Genomic DNA, 14291 nt, shown 5'->3' with positions numbered 1-14291 from the left:
AGGAGGCCCCACTAACTTTTAACATAGTAAATAAAAGCTTAGTCTGATTCTTGCAGAAGTATCCAATTACTTTAGTTAGGATAGTGTATTCATTTATGTAAGTAAACCTACTTTATCCATAAGATTCTAATATTGCATCATTGCGTTATTGAGGTACATTTAGAAGTGATACATTTTTGCAGCATTTTTAGTTAAGCTTCTTGTAAAAATCATAGTAAAATATCTTTCTGTCATTTTTACATAAATGCCGTACAAGCATCAGAATGTCAGTGTGAACATACTCCTAGAATAAGTTACTGGTTTATACTGCTGTTTGCTGTCTTTTGCTTCCATATGCACTTTTGCCTGCATTTTATGGAATAACAAACAAAAAAAAGCTCTCTGTCCCTCCAGTGTGATACTTGTGGCATCAATTAAGTTGTATTCTTTGATGTTCTGTTGCAGTTGATTATTATCAGAATAGCAAAGTCTGCTACATTACTCTGCATTGTTAGAAAAATATAACTAATGGTATGACTGAAAAAAGACATCTGACCATCAGGTTCAACCAGGGAATGGGTAAGGATGTATATGAAGAGGAGTATGGTAACATTAGATACTTGTTTCACTTTATCGATCCAGAGGATGGTAAAGTAAGAGCATAATGCATGAACCAATCTGCCCTGAAATGGAGAAATTTCCTTTCTGCTTCCAACTGATGATCAGACTAGAACAACATTCAAACAAGAATTCTATACATCTCCACAAGCTTTCATGTCATTTTGGGCTGAGAAATAATAATCTAAGCCTTCAATGGCTGTGACTAGTTCTTGAGGTAGACAATTCCAAAGCTACATAGCAATTACGGTAAGGAGGGCAGCCAGATCCCATTAAAGTCAATATGATCCTTTGGGATCCATTAGGCTTCCATTTATAGGTCTATTGTTGATCCATCAAGAACTGAAAAATTGACAGCAGTACAAGCGGAGCATTATAGGTAGGTGTTCTCTAATCTTATAAGTGAGATAGCCCCTGACCATAGGTGTCCATTTATGAAGCAATGTCTACCATTTATATGGCTTCGCCTTTTGTAAAATAATTCAATATTCATCTTAAATAGCTATTTTGAGTGCTACCAGTTTGGTAACATCACACTAAAGGGTTCTGTAGTAAAAATTAATTGAACTAGTTGATTGTATGTTACCAAGTCAAGGGTCTAACTTCCTTGGTAGGAAACTCCATGGGGCTGTATACACCCTGCCATCCACATCATTGACAGTTAGCAGCTGAACAGCATTTAGCTACAAGAGAACATCACATTCCCCAGCCTTACATCTTTACAGCTATTTTACTGATCTCTTTTGTATGATATAAGGCTCCTATAGAGCTTAGATTTAGAGGGAAATCAACTTTTTGGTTAATATCCACGTTTCAATGAAAGATATGAACTCGGATAAACTTAATATGAGAATGAAAAACAAAAATGTAACCGCGATGTTTGTTTTACAGATTTTTACTTTCAATGAAATTGCCATATAAGCAGCCTACCTGTTATATTTAATGGGTTTGTGATTGCAGTGGTCCCAATGATTAGAGCCTACCACAGATGAGTCTATATAGTATCCAATTAATTCTTCTTCTACCTTAGGTTTATCAAACTGTACGAGAACTGATGTTCTTGTGTTTCTAGTTGCCAATATACGACCAGGAGCAGATGGCACAGCTTTAAAAAAAGACAAGCATATAAATCTGGAGTAAGTAAACAAGAGCACATAACAAAACCAACATATAAATCAAGACATAAGAGCAGTGAAGCCCTGTTATGTATACATGTTAAATTTCATCTAATTTGTATATTTACATGCAATTGTAGCACAGCTGTTTTTTTATTTAAATCGTCTTTCATTGGTGCATAATGATAACTGTCTGGAATACAATTATGCAATAGGTTTACATACATAGTGTAAAAAAGAACTAAAACATCATGACATCACTATATGTTTGCCAAATGGCAATCTCCCTTCTGTTACATCTCTAAGTGTATATGTGTATACACTTTTTACATATTTTCAGTGATTTGTTTTTTATTTATCTGTTTGAACATAAAATCCTAAAATATTGCAGTTTTTACACTGACCTCTAAGCCTAATAATAGTGTGATACTTCCTGTTCTGTAGAGATCACTTTTCAGTAGTTATCTCATTAACATCACAGGCAGGATTACAATGAAAGATAATAGATAAGACATTTTCCACCATTTGCAATAGGTGAAGGTTACAGATTACCTCCTCTACCCCCCTGCACAATGACCTCTGCACATGTCACTGGCCATGCCTCACTCTCCCACAAAGGTCAATCGGTCAGTTTCTGTCTTTTGTCCATGAGCCCTGATGTAAAGAAAATATCTAAATGCTTTTAACTGCAGCTCAGGAAGGATGGCAGCCCCCATATTCGTGTATGGAAAGTAGAATAAAAAATCTACAATTAAACAATAAAATTATCCTAAAAATGGACTATGTTTAATTATCTGTTTTTTATTAGTAAAAAAATATATATATACTTAAGTAAGTATTTTTACCTAGACGTTCCTGTGCTTGTATTGGTGGGGTTACTTCAGAAGCCTCACTGACACCATGTTTGTTGACAGCAATAACTCTAAAATTGTAGGATTTTCCTTCCACTAAATCAAATACTGCATAGCGTGGTGATCGTACTGGGATATCAGAGTTGATTCTCTGCCAGCTCCCACTGCCAACCATTGTCTATAAAAATGTAAGAACAGATTAAACTCAGGTCAGATTTAAGGTACAAGTTTATTGAACCTATTTCCTTTAGCCGTTAGACGATTAAGGCTTAATAATAAATACATGTTCACTGCCATGAAAGTTCTTTGCAGTGGGTACTTTTTCCTTTACTTCCTTAATATTGTATATTCATCATGAGATATTGGCCGTTACTAACTGCAATTCAAACCCAATGCTGAACATATTGAAAGATGAATAAAAATAATTTGTATAGGATAAGAATCTGTATATAGTCAGCATTATTAACTATGCCTCTTTTTGCTCAGTTCAGACTAGGTCTACATGGTGACTTTTAGCCGCAACAGGGGTTGTGTGACCAATGATGGCTGTGCAGACCTGTGACCTCACACTCTCATTGAGGTCCATGGCATCATGTTGAGAGTCATGAATGGCAGCAACTGCAACCCACAGATCACAAAGAATTCAACCTCCAACCTTGCAGCCAAAATTTGCTGTGTAGCCCTAGCATCAATGTCTCTGTCTTGCTATGATAATACATAGAACTAGATGATCCTACCAAGAGTCCAAATTCTGACATCATACTGTAATTAAACTTTGCCACAAAGCCACATGAAGTGCGGACGCATAGGAGCACAATCCCATATGAAGCTGTCAGTGGAGTGCATAAGGATCCTCAGTAAACATGCACACTGCATAGCCAGAACAAAGTCCTCAGGATCATGTCCTTTGGTGGGCGAATAGATCCCAGTAGCTGGCAATAGATGGCACTGTGGAGGATTTATTCCCTCTCCCTTATTTGCATATTACCCAGAGTAGCATGAATGGCCTTTTGAGTCTCCTCACTTACCGTCTAGGTGCTCTCCCTAAGGAGAAAAGATAGCATTTCTGACCTAGATCCCAGTAGAATACTAATGATATCATCTTAATTTACCACTGCTATAAGTATCCCTTTCCCTGTTAGTTCGGTGTATCCAGAGATAAGCTAATATTTACCTAGGACACTAAGAAATAGCTAGGAGAAATGTCATATTCCAGCCTTACACAATATCAGTACATTGTTAGATCCCATTGATAGTGCTGGTTCTATGGTATCATATTCAATTCCATTTGATTTCATTCTTTAACTTAAGACTTGCATTTTTATACTTTTTATATTCCTAAACCAGATATCTTATCATTATTTTCTATCATATCATAGAGGAAGTATGATATTTAGAATCATGGCTGATATTAGAGACAACATAATTGCAATAAATTAAGCAGAAACATTTCGTAATTAAGTATTTTGAACTTTGCCGTTATTAGAATGAGTTTCTCCTGCATTCTAAATGTACTTCTCATTTTAGCTGACTTTTAAGCGATCAGTTGATCGTTTTGGGTATAGCTTCTATAAACCCTGGTGATCAGTTCCAACAGGCAATACATTTCCCCTGTAGTGGCTACTGCATGGAAAATACTGATGTACACAATTCTGTTCTCACTGTGTCTTACGTGGGCGTTGCACGGACACGTGATATGTGGTGAATGTAGTCAATTAAATTCCATGGACTTTCATTGATCCATGCACACCGGCGTGTGGACACTGCATATCGATACACAAAAGAATTAAATCGCAGCATGCTCTATTTCCCTGTGTACCTACACAGCATGAGTTCTACACATTTGTATGGGCTGTGTATGATACGCTGTCCCGACACAATACATTGCAAACAGACAGTATTTTTATACTCAACGCCCTTTGAACAGAGTGGGGAATAAAAAAAAAAGAGACACACAGCGCATATCCGTGTGATATGCGAGCATGTGCAGTGCCATATGCAGCCATACACAGTCTCTGCCGGCAAAGCATATGGCTGCAAAATGTGTAAAGTGCTGTGGGAGACCCACAGCGGCTGGGGGCATGAGCTCTAAGGCTTAGTTCACACGGCGGCATTGTCACAGAATGTCCATGCGGAAACTCAGCGCAGAAATTCCGCTGCATTTTTTAAAACTGGGACTAAGCAGCAAAGTGAACAAGATTTACTGAACATGCGGCGCAGAATTCAAATCTGCAACATGTCAATTTTGGTGCCGTTTCCGCTGCAGACTCTCTTCTCTCTATGGGGAGAGATTTCCACAGTGGAATACAGGCTGAAAAGCCACTTCAAAACCCGTGCTAAATGGCGCAGGTTTTGAAGCAGCCTTTCCGTTGCAGAAATCTCACAGAAGCAGCCAGTTCTGCTGCGGAGGTCCTGCTGTGGAGATTCCGCGAGATTACTGCGAAATTTCCATCTCGTGTGAACCCAGCCTAACACTCAAGGTTAAATAAAAAGTGCTATGTGCTGTAAATAAAATACAATGACTAATTGTGAGCCATACTCGCTGTATGGTATGAAAAAAATGTAGTTAGCCTGCGAGATAGTTGAAGTCCTAGAAACAAACAGCCAGACTGAAGTCCCACAAGCAGCAATTCCTTCTGTCCTTGTCTATATTTGCAATAATTATCACATTCCTACCAGTTAACCCAGCAAGAACTCCCACAGAAGTCTTGTGTTTCAATCTGCCTTTCATCAAGCATCAAAGCTAATAGATTTCCCATCATTAAGAGATTGTTAGCAACAGTAAAACATCTCTAAAATTATACGATGTGATGGAGTTATTCTCTATTTTCATGCAATCATTTACCTTCTCAATGTAATAAACCAGTGGATCTCTGCCACGGGGAACAGGTGGATCCCAGCTGAGAACAACATATGTTTTACTGGTTTCCAGTGCCTGGACATTAGTGGGTGATCCAGGAATTTTCACATCCCCTAAATGAGAGTCATAGTTAGAAAGAACATATTTAATACTTGCTCTCTATCAAAATGTGCTGTTAATTCAACTTTTATTCAACGTTAACATTAGAGCTTATTTGTGTCAGAATATTTCAAGCTTTTTTGTTCCCAACTTCCCTCTCTTGAGGTTTTTCACATGTTTGTTAATGAAAAAGAAAAAAAAATCCTGGAGGGACCTGAAATATATTTTGCTAATAACATCAATGACATATTATAAAATTGCTGAATAGGACTCTGCATTTAAAATAGGGAAATGTTAAAAATACATAGAATGATGCTTCTGATAGACATTATTTATATTTCTAATTTTCTACTTTTGAGAGTCTTAAGGGGTTTTTGTGCCGCTGCGTTTAAACTTTAATACTGTAATAAGACAGACTAGAATTGACACTAAGTTGTTAACCCTTTCCAATCCACTGTCTGACCTCTGAAGACATTATGATTTAAGGCTGTACAGCTCCAATGTTGGAAGACGTCCGCCGGGGTTCTCTTACTGTATATTGCCAGCCTCTCTGCTGTCGGAGCCTATCCAATGTGTCAACTCATGCAATACTGCCTTTAGCCAGCATATAGCACCATTGTATAATGACAGAAAAAGAGTAAGCCCCTAGGAAAACCAGGATAGAAATTGGATTGGAAAGGGTTAAATGATCTCCACCAATTTTCTGTTAGAAAAAAAAAATCACACATATTTGCACTGCCTATTTTACATTTTTTTTAGACTCCCCTTGCCTATTTAAAGCTTATACGTAGGGGTAGGGCAACATGCAGCCCATAAAATTTCCATCAAAAGCTAGCCAAAATTATAATTCAACACTACGCCTTGTAATTTGGTGCATCTTCCAATAGCGTGTTTCCGATTAAGACCATCTGCACTTAAATGCCCTTAGATGGTGATTCGACTACGATGCAAACAATTATGAAAGAAGTACTCACTGTAATCTCAGAAATCCTGCTTGTGACTATTTCTCATAGAAAATAGAAAGCTCAGGCATACAGTGAGCAAAGTCTGAGGGTGACAAATGTTTGGCCTTGATCCAGCATGCAGACAATAGACTAAAAATTCCAAACTTTATTCCATATGATTAAAAAGCCATCTATATATTAAAGTCCTACCATCTGTATGCTTGATCATTCTCAAGTACAAAAGTTGTTCCGTGGTTGGAACACGTACTGTGCACGCCTCAGTGGGCAGGTATTTCCTTGGTCCTTTGAAGTTGGCTTCCTTTCCCGATCACACTTGATAAAAATGTCTACCCCGTTATATGTGTCTACGACACATCTCACAAAGTGTGGCCAGGGTAAAGAGATTTGTAAGTTTATCCCAAACCCAACTATAATTGATACTTAGAATCATAGAATGGTAGAGCTGGAAGGGACCTCCAGGGTCATCGGGTCCAACCCCCTGCTCAGTGCAGGATTCACTAAACTTCTTTGAGACCCACCCAACATTAACTGACGACTGGGGTATTTCCCATCGTGTCACTTTAAGGAAAAAGAGGACTTAAATTAGGCTTATATGAAATCAATACTCATCCACTGATTTCCATGGACATTGGCAGTCTGTAGCCGCCCTTTAAACAGCTCCTCGGTAATAGAGGTGACCCCCAAACAAAGCATCTTTTTTAACAGGTTTTAATAAAGTTAAGGAAGGATACGTCATTTTGACCAGACTTCACCTTTAATGCATTTAAAAAATTACTGCCTGCTGTTGAAGACCATTTCATAAAAAAGAAAAGTGAACATGTCAGATCACTGAATGTAAAATACCTTCCAGGTCATCCTGACAGATGACAATATCTCGTCCTCCATCCAGATGGATTGCTGTAAAGACAGAATCATTTACATCCCATTACACAGCTGCATTGTTTCCTAATATTCCTGAGGTCTATAATGTGTTGACTGTGTATTAAACCTTTTTTAGGCTTACGTTTTTATCTTGTGTTGTCTTTCTTTTGTTAAAACAAGGACACGGCGGTGAGGATGATTTAGCTAAATGCCGGGCTTTAAATTGCATTTTAGCTGCATATGAGAAAAGCTTTCTGTATTCTTGCCTTTACTTATAACCCTTTGATTTACTGACACAAAGGTATAACAAGGCTTTTTTATGTTCTATTGTGGCGGAATATACTCTGACATCTGTTTTTATATCTTAGTCTTGCGGGAGCTATCTTCAATATATGTTTCATCTTTCTGCAGTAAGTGGTCATAAAGCAGTGTATTGATTAAATGTTCACTATGGCACAAGGATTTCAGCACATAAATATGCAAAGGTGTTAAGAAGGCAGAATCTAATCATAACCTAGATTGGTTTACAAATTTACAATAGTTATCAATTCATAACCCATAATTAGAACTACCTGCATCTCACTGCTCCAGATAGACGGCAGCTATTAATTGCTCTGACATTTCATCTAGAATTGTAGTACAACCCTGGAGTGCAAAAACTGCTAACTTAACTTTTGAAACTTCAGTCTACATTATGTAAAGGGAGAAGTGTATGCGATAAAAGCAGGTATTTTGTATGCTGTTCGCAGATATAAGGTATCCATATAGGATCCAAATATGTAGGTTTATGACACCACAAGGTTGTTTATGCCAGCGGTTTCTTTTAGGGCTCCTGCAGATGAGCGTAGGCGAAGATACACTCGCAATAGCACAATGTTTTTGTGCTGTGAAGGGAGTGCTATCACAGGCATGTATTGACGCATTTTACTGTACTTTTCTGTACTGCCGGCACTGTTCACATCGGCGTGGGACACACCTTTAAAAGGCTGTGCAGCCTAACTAGTCCCCAATATTATCAATTTCCTCACAAAATCGCACAGTTGGCTGCACAATTTCCTGTGCACCAAAATAGAGCATGTTGCGTTTTTTTCATGCGAGCGAAATGCACGCAGAGAAGAACCGTGAGAACGAACCCATTGAAATCAATGTTTTATATTCGTTGCCCTTAATGGACATGTGAGTCACTTTCTTGGAATTAAATCAATTGCATGCACAACCTTCTGCTTTAGAACTTGTTCACAGGAGCGTATTGTGCATTTTGGTTAATCCGCAGCATAGTCAAAGGCCAAAATACCCTATCTCACTGCGTTCTGTTTATTGGCAGTGTTTTTACGCGTTAAAAAAACGCACAAAATCCCATTGATTTCATGCGTAAATGCATAGTGTATATGCCAGCTTCTAGCGTATTTCCGTATGCCCATTGATTTCAATGGGCTAATATGGTGCAAAAGTCACAGAAAAATCCTCAGCAATGAATAAGCACATTGAAATGAATGAGCTCTATTTACTGCATAATATGTTGCATATTTACACTTATGTGAACGAGCCCTTTTACACTAGCTGATTGCTAAAAAATCGCTCTAAACGTGTGGCCATCGTGCACTTTTCGTGCACTGCTAGCTGATCGTTAAATTCAGTCCAAACTAAAAATCATTGTTCTGCCTTATAAGCAGTTCTCCACGGCGAGTGCTGATAGCATTAGGGCATTGGGCACTGCTTTCAGTGAAGGCTTCATTTGCACACCTAATTGCTCTTAAGTAACTGAGTAGCTATTTAATAGTTTATGCAAAATGATCGCTCAAAGCTGTCACTCAAACTGTCATTTGAGCTATCCTTGAGCGATCATCTGCTGGTGTAAATGGGCCCTTAGTCTTGGCTCATTCTCTTCTACAATAAATACACCCAATAAACCAATTATGCAAAAAAAAAACCTCTACTAATTCATAACTACTTGATGAGAATGTGTGCACCTACTTTGAAGTCGTGACAGATCAGCGGGGTCTAAAGCTGCAACAGCAACTGAAATCCTTGATGGTCTACTGATTCCAGCTTTGTTAACAGCCCGGACACGGAAAAGGTAAGAACGTCCTTCAAACAGCCCAGTCACTGGATATTTACAGATTTTCACAGGAGAATCATTGCACTGGATCCAGTTTTCAGTTCCAACTTCACATCTAGCAGGAAAAATAATAAAAAAATAGTGTTAGAAATGTGAATAATGTTTGGGGTCAAACTCATGGTAACCACAATAAAGAAATGGACATATGGTGCTACTTTGCGTCCCCAAATTGCAACCAACATTGTGCTTGCTTTATCTTTCACTCAGTATAAAGTACAGCAATGCAAGGATAAGGCCGAGATCACACGAGCGGGTTGGATTCCGTCTGTGAGCACAGCCGGTGACCTTGCATACGGCATTTTACTTTATTGCATATGACCGTAGAGGCACGCAGCCGCTCATACGCAATATAGGTTTTTTGGTTTGTTTGTATTTCCTGTGCTATTGCTTGGCGATGATGAGGGTACTCGCAGCCCATACATAATGTTAATTGCATATGGGCTATGGTTCGAACACCTCTATTGACATCAATGGAGACTGGCCGTGGAGATACTGTGGTAAAATAGAGCATGAGGCGATTTTTCTTCCACTCGCAGTATACGCAATTCTTATCTATGAGTGTGAAGGAAAATTCGAAAATGCATGTCTTTCAATGCCCGCGTTTTACAATGGAAGGTCCACGCGAACACCGATTGTGGAATCTGCTATTCAAATTCCGTTGTGTGAGACTGGCCCATGGCCTCATGTCCACGGGCGGATCAGATTCCGCATGTGGATTTCCGCAGTGGATGGCATGCGGAAACTATTTTAAATGCTTGCGAGGGGTCACGGATGCAATGGTTTTCCACACAGATGTATGCGGATTCGCTGAGGATCATCCGTGTGGAAAAAAATCTGCAACCCCATCATCCAACCTTGTCTCCACCTCCCTAATTTTGCAAATCAAATTTGCCCGTGGACATTGGGCCTAAAGGGAGTTATTTAAAAAAAAACAGTAAATTTTAAAAAAATTAATAAAAGTATAACTTTAAGCAAATTCAACAGTGTTTCACGTTACCATGAAAGTAATTGCAGTATATGAGATACAACAGAATAATGTCACATACAGCCATAAAAAGTATATATGTTTTTATGTAATTGTATGAGCATAGAGTAATAGAAGAATAACAAAATATCTGCGGAAAACAGACCCCACAATCTTCCAACAAGTAAAGCCAATATACTGCAGAGTACCGTGGTGCTAAAAGTCAAGCAGCACATGCAAGAAATTGCTACAATGAAGCCATATGATAAATCTGGCACAAGTGATAACAGAATAATTTTTTAGCGCTGCTCCCCTTCCTGGAATGAATTGGATATGTCTGCTGACTGGCAGCAGTAGCGGTATGCAGTAGGAGGGTATGAGCAGAGCAGACTACTGCACATGCCTATGTATAAATACTTACTTATCAACAAAGTATCCAATCACTGGAGCTTCACTAGCTGTGTTTGGTGGTTTCCAAGTGACAATCACATAATCTTTGTTGGCATCACAGCATTCCACATCCATTGGAGCACCGGGTGCCCCTAGTATAAGAGCTGCTGCATCTGCAATTAAGTATTTAAGTGTCAGAAGAAGAGTAAGGAGAGGGCCATGTAATATGAACATTTAAGTGATAGATAAAGTGCAGAAATCCCATTAAGGGCTCATGTCCACTACTCTGTTTTCACCTTGTATTGCGCATGCGTTGCACTGCCGCGTGATACGCGGTGAATGGAGTCAATGAAGGTCCAATAGACTTTCGTTGAGCCATGTACATGTGAATGTAGACACTGTGTATCGAGAAATAGATTGCAGCGTGAGCCCTAGACATTGGTATAGGCAGAGTATGGAGCACTGACTATGCGAAACACATTTCATATAGGTGATGTATTCCTGCCCATCACCGCTCTAAAACAGTGTCAGAGTTGGGAATCTTTTAAACAATAGAGTCACCCTGCGTATGTCTGCATGAGTTCATGGGCATGCACAGTGTCATACGCAGTCATACGCGGTCTCTTCAGGATACAAAATCCGTAAAATGCTGCAGGGAGATCCGCAGCGTTTTACGCAAATGTCTGCGGCCAGGAGCCCTAAGACGGTAGACCCAGTACTTTATTCCATAGTCGCATGATGTAATTCACTCTCCAAAATGTATTGTTGCTGCCCAGTCAATCCAAAATTGGCAAATATGGTGCTTATATGGTGAATTTGGAATAGCCATAGAAACAAAGAAAATTGACTGCATAAAAAAGACCAAATGGTCCATCTAGTCTGTCCTTATATTTCCTTTTTATTTCTCTCTTAGGACAGATAAATGCTGGATCTATATCTGCTGTACACGACTTCATGGTAGTTGTACTTTTATATGGACAGAAATTCTTTTCTTGGTGCTAGTAAGTGCTGACCAACAATGAGCATGTGGGTCGGCACTCATTGCTTTGGTCTACAAGGGTGTAGAGTAGTATGTCGTTAATACGATTTTTCATTCCCTTAGAGTTATTATTACTTGGCTGCACATCCCGTTTACATAGGAGATGATCAGGTAAGACAATCAGCTGATGAACTAGCATTTTCTTGTTAGCACATTTACACAGGCTAATGTTTCAGCAAATGAACATTGGGACAAACATTCATGCCTGATTATCGGACCACATAAAAAGTGCTTTAGAGTATTTGCACTCTGGAAGTCTGCCTGTGTATTTAGATTAGGGAATCTAGGAATCCTTTGTGATGTCTATAGTCTGCATAGTTTTTCCTATCACCATGCAGTACTTTTACAGGATGGATAAGACATGCCATTTATTAGGAGCGAGTCTAAATACTTTAATTTAACAAACAGATGTGGTATTGGCTGTGAGCTTCCCAGCCCGAGGAAGGGCGCATGAAGGGCTTATTCAGACGTCCATATATTGACCGGGTTTTCACGCCTGGCTGATATACGCTGTCCCTCTCTGCAGGGGGAGGAGGCGGGCCTGGAGCAGTGCACTGAGCTCCTGCCCCCTCTCTCCAGCCCCTCTCCACCCCTTGACACTATTTGTAATAGAAGGGGGCGGGTGGAACTTAGCTTCACCTCCGTGCCGCCCTCCCCTTGCAAACAGTGGCGAGGGCCAGAGAGGAGGCGGAGATTTTTCTCTTGGATTGAGAATCTGTCCTCAAGAATTGCCCGTTATTTCCTATGGGTGCATAAAAAATTGCATCATACTCACATGTCATGTGATTTGCATGAAAGTGCAATGCCTTTTTGTTTTATATTTTAGCCATAGGAACCACTTGCAATCTTTTCATCCGCATGAAGAACACAAGCAAATATGATGCGAATTGCACATTTTTCACACAAAATGCATCTCACATGCTTGAAAATCGCATGTAAGGTAAATGAATGCGACATAAGTCCGACCTTCTAGGACCTATATAGCACTCGCCCATGTAAATACAGCCTCAATAATATTAAATTCAGTTACCTCATGACCAATGCTCCAATGGACAGAGAATGAATGGAGAAGCGGTCAAATGTCCGTCTATGTGTTTCCTAAAATCCTATTCTTTGGGTCATGTATGTTTGTTGGTCCATATTACTAGCTATAGAGTGCATTGAACTAAGTACCCAATGTAATTGTTAGAAAAAAGTAAAAGTTTTACTAACCTGAATATTAAATATTACAAGAAAGTTTAAGATTTATGAAAATGTACTTGTAAAGTATTGTGAATCTGTTTAATGGTGTATTTGTAAAAAAGCATACTTAAAAATTACTATTTCAGGAATGGGTTATATATACATATAAAAGTATCACAGAATCAGACAAATACCAGCGACAAACAGAAATCCACTATGCTGATTGACTCCTGCTCTGGTGACCATTCTTAGAGTATACAATCCTTCATCATCCTTATTCAAATGTGTCAATGTCAGGGTAGCACGTCCCTCTCCAAAATGCAGCTGGTGCCACTTGGATTCTTTTATTGGGGCATCTGAAAAGGAAATCCAATTGTAAACAAGTTAAGAGCCATTCTCATAGTGTGTGCTAATGCCTAGAATGAAGTATGAAAAGGGAAACGTATCACATGACAAGAACGCAATCAGCCCTGGCTGGATCATTCTTACAGACCAAATACATCATCTCTACTCCTACACACAATGATGGAGAAACGTTATTTCCCATCTATTCTATTAATACTCCCAGTGATCAATAGATTTTGACTGATGATTCAGTGTAAGGAATGTAATGCACAGTGGATAAAGTCCTGGTCACATGGGGACCTGTGGGTGGTATTCCCCTTGCTAAACTGTCATGCAAATGAAGTTATAATGTAACTTTAAAATCAAAAGAATTAGGACTCCTCTTGTATTTCCGATATTGTTTGTCAGGCATCACAATCCAAATGGCCCAAGCCTGGATCATGCCAACCCTGCAATGCAATATATACTAGTAGGATAAGTGTAAAAGATACAGTTGCAAGAAAAAGTAAGAGAACTGCTTAAAATCACCTGGATTTCTGCATTGATTACTAAAAAAATATAACAATTATAGATTATCTAACTAAACTGATAATACATAAACAGTTGTACCATTCATAACTTTTATTGAGCACTAGAGACGAGCAAGCATACTCGTTAAGGGCAATTGCTCGATCGAGCATTGCCCTTAGCAAGTACCTACCCGCTCTGGAGCAAAGATTCGGCTGCCGGCGACGGGCGGGCAGCGGCGGGGGGAGAGCAGGGAGGAACCAAGGGGAGATCTCTCTCTCCCTCTCTCTCCCCCGCTGCCCCCTGCTCATGGCCGCAACTCACCTGTCACCCGCGCCGGCAGCCGAACCTTTTCTTCTGAGCGGGGAGATACTCGCTAAGGACAATGCTCGATCGA

General features: G+C 39.4%; 1 protein-coding gene across 2 annotated transcripts in view; it reads right to left on the bottom strand.

Annotated features, from left to right (window-relative positions):
* MYOM2 (myomesin 2) overlaps positions 1-14291 on the bottom strand; it is a 194098-nt gene that overhangs the window by 102445 nt on the left and 77362 nt on the right. For both annotated transcript variants that reach the window (XM_066603582.1, XM_066603590.1), the window contains 7 exons: positions 13237-13398; positions 10853-10994; positions 9323-9522; positions 7331-7384; positions 5409-5536; positions 2558-2741; positions 1528-1702 (listed from right to left, as the gene is read on the bottom strand). In XM_066603582.1, the coding sequence (XP_066459679.1) occupies positions 1528-1702; positions 2558-2741; positions 5409-5536; positions 7331-7384; positions 9323-9522; positions 10853-10994; positions 13237-13398 (1045 nt within the window). The remainder of the gene's footprint in view (positions 1-1527; positions 1703-2557; positions 2742-5408; positions 5537-7330; positions 7385-9322; positions 9523-10852; positions 10995-13236; positions 13399-14291) is intronic.

This window comes from Eleutherodactylus coqui, chromosome 1, assembly GCF_035609145.1.
Source record: "Eleutherodactylus coqui strain aEleCoq1 chromosome 1, aEleCoq1.hap1, whole genome shotgun sequence".
NCBI lineage: Eukaryota > Metazoa > Chordata > Amphibia > Anura > Eleutherodactylidae > Eleutherodactylus > Eleutherodactylus coqui.
Note: the sequence above shows the minus strand (reverse complement) of the source record. Positions and strands in the feature narration are given on the sequence as shown.